Source organism: Sarcophilus harrisii, chromosome 1 (assembly GCF_902635505.1).
Source record: "Sarcophilus harrisii chromosome 1, mSarHar1.11, whole genome shotgun sequence".
NCBI lineage: Eukaryota > Metazoa > Chordata > Mammalia > Dasyuromorphia > Dasyuridae > Sarcophilus > Sarcophilus harrisii.
In genome coordinates, this window is record NC_045426.1 from 175416396 (window position 1) to 175430075 (window position 13680).

Genomic DNA, 13680 nt, shown 5'->3' on the forward strand with positions numbered 1-13680 from the left:
TGGAGATAGGTCTATTGAGGGAGGGGAGATGATTTAAATGAGTTAAAGTCCTCCCTTTAAATCAAAAGATAGTCTGGAAGGCAAATCCAGTCAACAGCAGTTTCCCTACATTTCAGAGATGAACAAAATCACCAATAGCTGCTAGAAAGCTCCAGAGAGCTGATGGAAGGTTATCTTTGAGAACTAGGAACATTGTTCTGAAATTGTGATGTTCTGCAATTTGCAGTCATATTTAATCACTGAGAGAATTCAAGTAAAAGTTGAGTTTCTGTGGCAAAGAGGAGTTCAGAATCATTAAAAGTACTGCAGTTTCCAAAATTCAATGCATCATCAGTTACTTCCTATTAAATTCTGGGATCAGCTCACCAATCTGTGGTGCTTGTCCAAAATACATGTGTACTAGGCATTTCTGAGTAGGACTGTATATCATCGAATGACTAAGCTTATAGAGTAATCATTTACAGAAGAAGTTCCCAAGATTCTATTGTCCCTGAGACCAGGTGCCAGTGATACACATAGATATTGGGGCAAGGAAAGAAGATAGTCTCTTTCTCTCTCTCTCTCTCTCTCTCTCTCTCTCTCTCTCTCTCTCTCTCTCTCTTTCTCTGTGTGTGTGTGTGTGTGTGTGTTTATTTGTGGTTACTCACTAATAATGAAACTGAAGATAATGATGGCAGTATTCAGTAAACTAGAGATCCCTAAGCATCTCTAATGTTCATGAGGCAGAGAGAGAAGAAAAATGAACTATGGCAAAGCTAAGGGGATTCACTGAGAATCTTAAACCTTCCAGCAGCACAGTTCAGCAGAAGAAAAAAGGACCTTATATTTAGTTTCACTTTGGAATAGTGAGTTTGGAGGGTCCCTTCTATCAAATTATTCAAAAAATGGGATTATACTTAGATGGGAATGTGTGTTAGATTTTTCTCCTTTGACTATAATATTAATGTTGGCTTTACTGTTTCAATATTATTTTTTTCTAGGACCTGCTAGCTGATTTCACAACTTCTCAGTTTTAAATTTCAGAGAATGAGCCACATGAGGTAAATAATCATTAACAGTCCCCATGATATGAACTTTAGACCATACTCACATATGCAGTCTTCTTTTTTTTAAGAAAAAGGTATATGTAAAAGTGTAACTATTCCCTTCTCATTTTTCCTCAAGCAAATTATCAAAATATACCTATAGAATTTAAAGATTTATAGAAATGAAACAGTCAATTAGACCTATAGTTGTTCATATCTCCTCAAACATATCTTTTTTCTCTCCATTCTCTTGGATACATGAAGTAAGAAAAATTCTCTTACTGTCATTTTTTTAGCAATTAATAATTGAGTGATTTAAAATTGTATTACCCCATTGCCCTACCATGTATTTCTTTTGTGTTTATTTGCTTAGGTCATTATTATTGCCCCCAATTTTCATAAGCATCACTGACATGTCCTACAATATATCAGGAAATTATTTGATAGAATTCAAATATAAAAAATTCATAGGTTTTCTTGGGTATATATAGGTTTTCTCTCCTCATTTTCATTAATGTTGTAAAAAATGGAGTTATTTTCATTATAAAGTATTTTCTTATGATCAACATGAGCACTGAAAAATAACATGAACAAAAATCCCATGAAATTTTATTTCTTTTTTTCTTTTTGTTGAAAAAAGAATTTTAACTAACAACTTATTAAAGATCTCAATAGAATATATAAGCTATTCCTTCATTAGCTGAATGTACATCATGTCTTTTCATTTAATTTATATTGTTCAACTTCTCCAGTAGTGTTAATACATTGTTTAGTTACAAATATATTAAAATTATCAAATATTTGTAATTGACTTAAAAATTGATTCTCAGGACTCTAGAGTTCCCCTGCCTTTGGCAATAATTAACTAAATGTTTCTAGCCTAGCACTTTAACTTCTCTTCCTTTTAGTCTTATCTGCAAAAAAAGATTAATTATAGCTCATATTTATATAAAAATTTATAATTTGCAAAGTACTTTAAATTCATCATCTTATTTGATCTTCAAAAATTAGATATAAATGGTACAAATAAATGGTCATTATTTCCACTTAATTGAAAACGAAAGTTCAGAGAAGTTAAAGCCAAAAGTCATACAGTTATTAAGAAGTAGCTGAACCAAGATGTTAACAAAGGTTTTCTGATTCTAAGTAAAGTTATTGCAAACACAGAACAACAAAAACCAAACAACCTCCCCCCCAAAGCAAACAAACAAACAAAAACTACTGTCTCCTAATAAGAGAATTAAAGTAGGAGAGAAGCTCTCTCCCAGTTTTGAAATTCTGTCATTTCCTAACTGAGACTCAACTTAAGGAGGTTTGTCTATTTGCCTATCCATAACAGTAATATGTATTGCAATGAAGTACATAAAACACTTAATATATTAGATGTTGTGGTGCATTTGAAAATAAAATTAAAGATCTATAAATAAAAGTGAGGTATTTGTATTATCAACCCCGAATCTGAAGGGATCCCTAAAATCAAAGGTATTTTCCCCCTAGTAGTAATTTATAGCTGTGAGAGTTGGATTGTAAAGAAAGCAGAGCACTGTGGAATCAATGTTTCAAATTAGTGCTAGAGATGACTTTTGAGAGTCCTTTGGACAAAAAAATTATATAAGGCAATATTAAAGAAATTAATTTGGACAATGTAAATAAATACATAAGATAAAGCTTTTTTTTTTTTTTAACCACATAATGAGAATATAGGACTCATGGGATATAGTGTCATTAAAAAAAAAGGACATTAGTTTGGATTGATTTTGAGAGATAGGGAAGTATATAAGAGTCTGGCTTGATATGGTCCACAAAATGACAAAGAGTTGAACTTGACTGAATGAAACTGAAGAAACAACAGTCAAATGAAATTTTACTTTTTCCTAGTGGAGAATAACAAAGATCTGCTGCTTCCCTATTGTTAAAATTCTAAAGATGATGATGATGATGATGATGACAGTAACAATGATAACACTAATTCTTAGCATTCCTGTTTCTTTCTTTCTTTCTTTTTTGTCACTTGCTCAATAATAGAGTAAATCAAGATAAGGGTTAGGCAGAAGGGAAAGCCATTTGTTATTCATTTGTGTCCATTTTATAGGTGACATGGCCAAAATATATAATCCCTAATATCCAGTTTGCTAGTCATAATATTTCTTGTTATTTTTAGTTTGATTTGAGGATAGCAAGTACAATCATTAAGCTTATATACGAAGGCCTTCCAAAAAGTGTGGCCCATCTAAGGAGTTTTTCACATAAAAATCTTTATTTTTGAAAAGTTTCTATTGAATTCATTACTCTTTAAGCAATATTTTTACCTAACATTTTGAAATCTATGTCTATAAAACATTAAATTTATATTTATTATCAATGAGTATTGGACAATTAATTTTTTTAATGTGTTGTGCTATTTTAGAGTTTAAAATTAACTTTGCTAATGTAATTAAACTAAATTAAAAATTAATGTGTAATTACTGGTAAAGTAATTAAAATGAAAATTGGTTAAGTATAATAAACAGGATTATGGTAACCTTGGGACAAAGTATTTATGGATTAAGCTATAAAAAGTCATACATGAAACCAAGTACAAATTTATTACTCATACTAGAGAAAAATATACATTATAGAATATCAACAATTTTAAGTTTCTTTTGGAGACATCAAATTCATTTTTTAATTGATGATAACATGTAAATTTAATATTTTAAATCAGTTTTACCATGTCTTCATTGGATCCTTTTACTTTATACATTGCCCAAGTCTTTCCATCATTGCTATATGCAATTTTGTAGGATTTTATATACTCTGGACTTCCAATCCTTTTAGCTCCTTGGGTGATAACGCCAGTGACTCTCATCTTCCTTTGCAAATTTATCTGAAATGACAATATATCATCATTAGTTGTCTAATAATAATTTTAATTTATTAGTTGTGAATACTTAATTTTTAATTTCTTAGAAAAATGGCAATAATAGCATATAAAAGAATAATTTTCTTGTCCATATTTTTCATGGAAACAAAATAATTTTCAGCCATTGAACAAATTATACTTCAATTCCTAAGTCCTATGAAATTTGAAAAGTATGAAGCACTGTTGAAAGACAATATATTATTTAGAATTCTTGCTGACAAGATATAGACTTAAGAATTTGTTTAATACTTCACAGTGAAGAAGTAAAAGAAATAAAAAAGTACCATAATAAAATATTGTCATGGTTTCTATATTTAAAATGTGGTATTTCTATCAAGGAGATAGGGAATCATCCAGTAATTAAAACAGAATTCCCTTGTTATCCAGATTTTCCCTAGGAATCCTATCTATAACAGCTTCAACAAATAGATTTTTGATCTCTAGTCAAAGGAAAATCACTAGTATAGGCAGCCCATTTCATTTTTGGATAATTTTAATTTTTAAGATTGTTCCTCATATGAAAATGTAGTATGCCTACCTTCTGCTTCTAGTTGTTCTCTCCAGGAAACCAGGAAAAACCAGGACAAATTTATACAAGATATTTCAAATATTATTGAATTTGAACACTTTTAGTGTCCTTCTATAAGCCTAAATGCTTTCACTAAAAGTTAAAATCTCAATGCTAAATATATTAGTTTCCCCCACAATCCTTATAGAAATGATTTTAGTCCCTGTAATTTTATTTTCATTTACCACTGATATATTTTAATGTGTTAATAACTCTTTTAAAACCTGAAAACTAGAAATGGTCACAGTATTGCAGATGTAGACTGAGTAGGACAGTGGGTTGGCTACCTTCCCTTTTCTGGATACTATTCATTTATTCATTCACTGTTCTACAAACACATAACATCCATTCAGCAATTCCTGCCATTAAAAAGCATGTGAGAAGTTCATCACAAGTTGAAAATAGATAATCATAAAACATGGTAATTTCAGAAGAGAGAGATCACTAGCAAATGGAGATAGCAGGAAAAGCTCCTTTCTATTGATGTAATACTGAGAATAGGTTACCTTTTTTTGTCTTCTACATTATTCTGATGAATCATATCATGAAGCCTGTGATCCATTAGAATCAGAATCCTAGATCTCTTTTCACATGAACAACTTTCTCTCAAATCTTTCACTTGCTCATGTTAAAGTTGAGAAATTAATTTTTGGGAACTCACTACATAGTTTCATCTCTTTCCTATGTTTCATTTTTGTCTTTTGGAATAATATTTGGGTCCTGCAAGAAATTAACTATCCCCACCCCCATTTTTATGCCAACAGTAAACAATCAGAAATTTAGACACACAGTCTCCAACCCACAGGCCCACAGTGTAATGTAGACCAAATTCCTTTGGTATCTTTTCACATTTTCTGAAATGTTTATGCCTACAGAAGCCACATTTTTTCCCTCTTAAAAACTTACAAAATAGTAAATCACGTGAAAATTGTGAATCATGAACCAAGCAAAAAAATAATCATTTCAAAATTTAGCAAAGTATAATTAGAGAATTTTTTATGAAACTGTGGATTTCCACTACACAAGTTGGTTATTTAAAAGTGTGTATTCAGTGTAACAAAATAGTAACAAAATTTCTCTGTATCTTTTTCTGAATATTTTCCTGTTAATTTTTAAATCTTTCATTGATTTTTTCCCCTTTTCATAACTACTATCACTACCACCTAACTCACCTCTTTCCCCAAACAGAAACTCTTTCTTGTAACAAATAAGTGTACTTAACAAAAATGCATCAACAAGATGATCATATATGAAAATATCTCATTCCACACTTCTAGTTCATTATTTCTCTGGCAAGAGGCAAGTTTTCCTATCATTTTTTTCTCAAGGCAAGATTGGTCAATGCATAGAGTTCTGAAGTTTTCCAAAGTTGTTTGTTGGAATCCTTACAGAGTGTTAACTCATTAGAGTTGATAGAGACAATAATTATCTAATTTAGCATGGTCCAGTATGAGTGATCTGATTTTACAAGAAGATGTTATGGGCCAGAACTTGAAACAGGGTACTAAGTGGAACTGATAGAAACAATGCTTGTGTTCACACCTTTAGAGAGCTCATGTAAGCAAGAAGCTCTTAGGGCCAGAGAGCACATGGGGACAGACACAGAAGTACTCTGGGACAGACACAGAGGCACTCTGGGACAGACACAGGAGGACTCTGGGAGGAAGCCCACAAGCCCACTCTCAGAGATGGAGTCAGATTCATTCACTTCATCTCACACCACTGTGGTAGCTGACCTCCTGCACTTCCCCCACTGAGACCAAGGCTGGTCTGTAAGGCTCTCCAGAAAGCTGCCCAGCCCCAGGCAAGGAGACAAAGAGATTCATTCCATTTTCCACCTTTGTGCTGGAGGGAGCTCTTGGAACCAAGCAGAGAGAGACAGACCACCAAGAAAACTAACCAGGCTATTTTGGAGGAAGCAATAAAAGATCTGAACTTTTAACACCTGGCTGCATTTGGAGTGATCATTACTTTTAGCTAAAACTAAGGCTGCCTCCAGAAACCTCCCCAAGAAACCTGCTCACAGAGAGAACCATTATATTTGAAAGAAGAGAATATCACATTTGTTACCCTTTACATTAGTATAATTATTACATATTGTTCTGATTCTCTTCATTTTATCTCTGTATCAATTGATGTACATCTTTCCTAGTTTCTCCATATTCTTTATAGTTGTCCTTAATGCAATAATATTCTAATCTTTTATATAGCACATGTTTTTAGCCATTTACCAAGTAAAGGTACCCACTTTGATTCCTAAAGACCAGCATTTTCTAGAGAATTTACAACAGAAACAGTCATCATGTAATATATCATTTATATAAATAGTATACAAACAATAGTACTATTGTATGAATAGTATGACTTTTTAAACAAAAAAATCATAGAAAACAATGAAAAGCTAAAGAACTCTCATTTTCTCAATCTTTGCCATCACAAAAGAAGTATTAATAATGATGGCTTCAGCTGAGTAAGAAGAATGAGGCACAATGCAGCACTGGAGAAAGGAGTACCTCACCCAGCATTGTTGGGCCTCCTTGGGACAACCCTTGGGCTGGAATTTACCTTGGAAGTGCATAAATCAGACTATTTAAATTTTGAGATGATTTGAGTAGTAAGTTTGGCAGAAGCTGCATTAAAAAAAGAAAGATTTAAGAACAGATCTAAGGGGGGGGGGACTTGAAGGAGTAAGCCTTAGGTAAACACCTGTTCTATGACAAGAGAAAATGACCAATTACATAGTTTCTATCATGTACCAATTACTACTGTGTCAAGAGCTTTTTGTAAATATCTCATTTGAATAACTCTGCAAGCTAGGTGCTATTATTATCCACATTTTACAGTAGAAGGAACTATTTGCCTAGGATCACACAGTTAGTACCTGAAGCTAGATTTGAATTCAGGTCTTCCTGATTCCAGGCCCACTGCTGTATATACTGTACCATTTAACTGCTTTTAGTTATCTTTGACATTGGAAGTCCAAAGAAAGAAGAGGGAAAGATATTGACAGCATTGTAAAAAAGTACAGGTGTTTTTGACTGACCTGGATTTATTATCATCCAAGTAATTCAGTGTTTTCTTTCTCCAATATCTAAGCTGATAGCATAAAAGTTATCAAATCCATCTCTTTCATTTTATAGATGAGAAAAGAGGTGCAAAGCCATTGTCCATTCCCCACCCACCACCTGGCTATTTCATAACCCATATTTAGGAGTCCCTAAAAAGTCTTCTTCATACATGAAGAACAACATATGTCAGAAGAAAAAAAAAAGTTGCTTTGGTCTTTAAGAAATGACAATCATATGACCTGATATTATGCTGAAGTCAATCATTTTTGTTATCATGGCTGATATCACCTGAGTGAGCTGGAAATCAGCTTTCCTAATAGCATTGGAGAGAACAACCAGTGTTCTGGGAACAGGACAGTATCCCTGGCTATTCCTAGGATGGTTTGGATTATGGTCTTTGCTGAGATGCTTGGTCTATCTGGTTTGATTGGGGTACTCATTTTTTCTCAAGTAGGCTGTCTTCTCTCTTCTCTTTACTCCTCTAATTCTTACCCCTGCTGTTGCAGAGTATCATACAAAGACCTGTCTTAATCCTCATTTGTCCAAATGTTCTCTAGAACAAATAGCCTGATGAGAAGTACAATTGTCCAGCTGGTACATGGTCTTGTAAATGTTCAATGTCTTCATACCTCTTCTATTTGTATCTCTTCACACTATTGAATATTATTCCCTCCCTATCCCTTGGCCCAGGTTAAGCTGAGGTCACTTTGAGTCAGACAGTTCATAGCAATGTCCCAAATCATTTGCTGTTAATAATTTATACGTTAAGAAGAAAGAAAATTTTCATTTTTCTGTTCATTGAATGTTTATTCCTAAAGACTTCATATGTTGATAACATTTATGGGGCAAGAATTTTCAATTTCCCAAGCTAAATATGAATCTTATATATGTAAGTGAAGTAGATTTTTGTACTTTGAGTTTTAATGTAAAGTATTGCGAATTCCTTGGATGTTATTGGAAGTTCAAGACTGCTGTTATAACTTGATATTAATAAGAGTTGTAGAATGTGGATGCATAGAGAATATCTATTTCCAGTAATGATGTAGCACTGAGTAAGGCTTGATAGTGATATTCTTACATTAAACCAATATTTCAAAGTCCATTTGTGTAATATTCTCCTCATTGGTGATAGTCTCCTTGAAATGATCTCATTTTATATTCATATTAAAAGATTAATTTGTGAATCCTGAAAATACTTTGAATCTTTGTTTTAAATTTATATTTATATAAATTATATAACCAATTATATAATTGGTTTTTCTTAGTTATTTGAAATGATCTCATTTTATATGAATATTAAAAGGTTAATTTGTGAATCCTGAAAATACTTTGAATCTTTGTTTTAAAAGTAAACATAATTTAATGAATTACATTTCATAACAAAATATTCTATAATTTTATTTTCTTTTTTCATTCATTCATTCAATATTTTTAAATAGCTCAAACAAGTTTCATCCCTGAGTTTTTTATGAAAACAAGTAATTGGATTGGTAGGAGGAGAACAAAAGAAGAGTATCACAAAAAATCAGACAGCAGAGATTGTGCAGTAGGAGTGAGATAACATGTAATGATTTTAATGAAATTGGTGAGACCTTGGGGAAAAAAAAAACAATCTTGATCTTCTAGCTTACAGTTTTAAAAGGGAAAACAGAGGGATCTATATTTTAATCAGGTCCCTGAACAGAAAGACTCGGAAGAAACAGATAGGTAGAGGAGCCAAAACTTTAATCATTTTCTTATCACCAGATCACCATACTAAAAACTCTGAGGAAACTCAGGGGATGAAACTTGGTTGAGCTATTAAGAAATATTGAATGAATGAATGAAAAAAGAAAAACAATAAAGTTATAGAATATTTTGTTATGAATTACAATTCATTAAATTATGTTTACTTTTAAAACAAAGATTCAAAGTATTTTCAGGATTCACAAATTAACCTTTTAATATTTATATAAAATGAGATCATTTCAAATAACTAAGAAAAGCCAATTATAAATATGTATTTTTATTTTTATGAGTTTGGCTGAGACTTGAAGCAGGGTACATCTATTAAGAATTTAAATAAATCATTGTCACAGGAGAACTTAAAACTAATATGAAAGACAGTGGAGTATTTGAACAAGATCTGGAGCAAGTACAAGTGGAGCTAAGTCATAGTTTCCAGTCCTATGTATTAGTTGTATGATCTTGCATAGGTCACTTGACCTATCTTATTACTCATCTACATAATGAAGATATTCATATTTGCCTGGTTTACCTTATAGAATTGTTGTGGTGATCAAGGTATACACTTACAAAAAGTGCTTTCAAGATAATAGCATTATGTGAGTGAACAATTATTTTTATAGCTAACTTTCTTCCAGTTGTTTGCTATTCTTCAGCAATCATTACATGTTATCTCACTCCTCCTGCACAATCTCTGCTCTCTGATTTTTTGTGATACTCTTCTTTTGTTCTCCTCCTACCAATCCAATTACTTGTTTTCAGTTTCCTCTCCTTAAAAGCCATCCATGTCATGCTCATCAAAACATACTCCAATCCTCTGTTCTGGGCTTCCTTCTCTCTAACATCTATACTATCTTACTGAATAAACTCATGAGCTCTCATGAGTTCAATCATCATTTCCATGGAGATAGCTTCCAGATCTCTGTCTTCAGCTTTTGCATTTCCTCTGACTTTATGGATCTTGCAACACCAACGCTATACTGGCCATTTTGAACTAAATATCCAATGGACATCTCAAAAGTAATATGTCCAAAGGGAACTTGTCATCTTTTCTCTATAATGGATACTTATCAAACTCTCCATTTATAGTTCAGAATAGCATCTTTCTAGTGCCATTCTAAAACTTTTACTTTCTCTTATCCAGTTGTCATACTCTGGCATTTTTACCTTCACAATGTTTCTAGAATTTGTGCCTTTCTCTCCATGCATATAACCACCACCCTAGTTCAGATCTTCATTATTTCATCTGAACATAGGGCATGGATCCTACATTGGTCCTTCCATATTCTAATCTATCTTCTAGCTTCATATTATCTCTAAGATCAAATATCAATGCTTTTGTTTGATTTTTACAGCTTTTTACTACTTAAATAAACCCTACTCAGTTCCTTACACATTTCTCTCTACATACTCTACAGCACATTGTCTTTCTTGATGCTCCTTATACACGGACATTGCTCTTTTTTGTTTCTTTGTCTTCCACTGGTTCATACCTCAAAATTTCTCTCTATGTATCATTCTGTGTCTCCCTTTTTCTGGGTCTCTGTCTCTATCTCTCTCCCTTTCTCTCTGTCTGTCTCTCATTTCCTTCAAGATTCAAGTATTGCCTTTTTCATGAAGTTTTCTTGACCTCCCTTCTAGCTATTACTGTCTCTGCTCCAATGTAACCTTGGATTTGCTTTGCTATATGTTTCTATTTTTTCTTTGTACAATTAGTGTCATAAAAACCACCTTGAATTTGGGAGGCACTGAATAAATCCTTATCGACTAAATTACTTAAATACCTGAAAATTGTATTATTGGTTGTACTGTGTTGAGAATAGTGCCTGACACATAGTAGGTTCTATTATGTCTGTTATCTTTCCTTCCCCTATATTATTCTATGAAATCTAGTGAACACTGTCTGATGATCATCCTCAGTTTATTTTAAAATTTTCAGTCATATAAAATCATTAATCTAAACAAGAGGCATCTAATTTTACCTGCATGATAATTCAGCTGGAATATATGAGTAAAAACCTAAAATCTGTTCGTGATTGTAACTGCCAAAAAAAAGTTTAAGCAGCACATCACAATTATGTATTTTTAAAGATTACTTTCCTTTTCCTTTCATCGGAGGAGAAAAATATGAAGGAAGATGACTAGCAAATTCCTTGGGTTCTTTATTCTCCACTACAAAAAACATTCTCTTATTTTTTTTTCCATAGGTGACTTGTTCACATCTTTAAATTTAGCTATTTGCTTTTCTTTATTTCTCAGTTGTTATGATTAAGAAGACTCTGGATTCAGAAAAGACTCTGTTACATTTTTGAAACTGATTAAGATGGCCAATAATCTTGCTATTTCTTTTCTAAAAGTATCAATGACTGTTCTACTCAATATCAGTATCATTTTGTGTCACAGTAAATTTTTTTGTTCACAATGTCCAAAAAATTAGTATATGGATTAATGAAATCAGAATAACTTCAAAATATAATCCCCTAATGATTTGGAATGCTTCCCCCCCAAAAAAAAATAAGGTAGGGAACAATCATTATCTAAGTCATAATCTCCATAAGTAGCATATAAATATTATAATTTTCCACTATCTATTTTATAACATTTTCATTTACTCTGGGTATAAACATTGTGGAATATTCACTCATTTCAAGTGGATTATTGAATTATGAAAAGTTTTGGAGCAAAATTAACAGGGCAAAAACTGCTTTTCAGGAAAAGAACATTATTAAGGACCTGAAATTTTGGTTGCTCCTTTGGTGATGATTGTGAATATTTTACTGGAGAAAAGGATATAATTACTTTTCAGTCATGTAGGGAAAAAACCCACATGGGTCACTTTGAATTTTCATCTTTTCATATATATAGTAAAAACAAAACAACAACAACAACAACAAAAAAAAAAAACACCTCAGTTTACACTTAACATAACTAGGCCTATGCAAAGACATAGGAAACAATTTTTGCTTATGATTAACATTTACACAGAGCTGCAAGTTTTCCAAAATACTGTACAAATGTTATTTCATTTTCTTCTCACAGCAATCCTAGGAGATAAGTGCCATTCATTATCCTAATAGATAAGGAAACTGAGACAGAAAAGGATTAAGTAATTTTCCCAGGGTGGTTGAAGCTAGATTTGAACTCAGGGCTTTCAGACTTCAGGTATTGATTTCTAGCCACAATGCTACTTCCTACTTATCTATTTATTCATTAAATAAACATGAAGCAACAACTACGTGCTGGAGAGAATAATGTATTGAATAGTGAGCCAGAATTTGCATCAAGAAGACAGGTTCAAATTCTGATTCTAAAAAATAATGACTCTATGATCATTAGGCAAATCTCTTAATCTGTCTATCATACCTGAAATTCTTTTTTCTTATCTTCACCTCTACTACCATTCTCTAGATTTCATCAAGTCTCAGATGAAGTCCCACCTTTCCTGTGTTGAACTTCTTCAATTAATTATGTATATATCTGACGTGCACAGAATCTGCACTTCGTACCCCCTCCCCCTTCTCTAAATTTACTCCTTGAGAGTAGGAAAGGTTTTTTTTTTTTGGGGGGGGGGTATAGTCATTTTTTTTCTGAATTAATCCTATTAATCTCTTAATCAATACAGAATTTAATCTCTCAGTCTTCCAGACAGCTTTCTAAAACCAATAGCTGAACTATATTTTTTGAGGAAGTTTCCTCCCTGATGAAATCAGAAGTTTAATATACTCCTGTTTAAAGAAGAAGGAAGGAAGGAGGGAAGAGAAAGAAAGAGGGAGGGAGGGAGGAAGGGAGGGAAGAAGAAAGAAAATTAAAAAAAAAAACACTGTAATTGCTAGGGACAGAGAAGAAAAGAATAAAAAAGGAATGGAGAAAAAAGAAAGAAGGAAGGAAGGAAAGCAAAGAAAGTTGAGAAAGAAAAAAGAGAAAGGAAAGAAATAATAGAATAGCAAAAAAGAAAAAGAAGAAAAGAAAAAAAGAATAAATGAAAGAAAAATTAATATTTCTGAATAATATTTCTAAAAAAAACTATTGCCTTAAGAGGAAAAAATATTTCTTCAGAGACAGGGAAAGGTGATTATAACCTTATATTTTATACAGTATATTTTAAATATTGTGAATTGTTCATTTTCCTCAAATATAAAAAAAATGAATAGCTTTTTCTATACTTTTTTTTTAAATGATCAAAATGGAAACTTTATAAACACATGAAAACCAAGGAGAAAACTTAAATGATCTCACATTGTTGTTAACTCTTATGAACAAAACTCATCACTGATTCCAATACAGGATTAATTTATCTTAATATTTTTGGGAAAAAAAAGAAAACAAATACAAAAACAAACAAAAAACTCACCAACAACAACTCAAACACTATATTTAAAAAAGAAAAAAAGT

General features: G+C 32.1%; 1 protein-coding gene across 2 annotated transcripts in view; it reads right to left on the minus strand.

The window, feature by feature from the left end:
* EDIL3 (EGF like repeats and discoidin domains 3) overlaps positions 1-13680 on the minus strand; it is a 651648-nt gene that overhangs the window by 160235 nt on the left and 477733 nt on the right. For both annotated transcript variants that reach the window (XM_031967244.1, XM_031967251.1), the window contains one exon: positions 3736-3891. In XM_031967244.1, coding sequence (XP_031823104.1) covers positions 3736-3891 — 156 coding nt within the window. The remainder of the gene's footprint in view (positions 1-3735; positions 3892-13680) is intronic.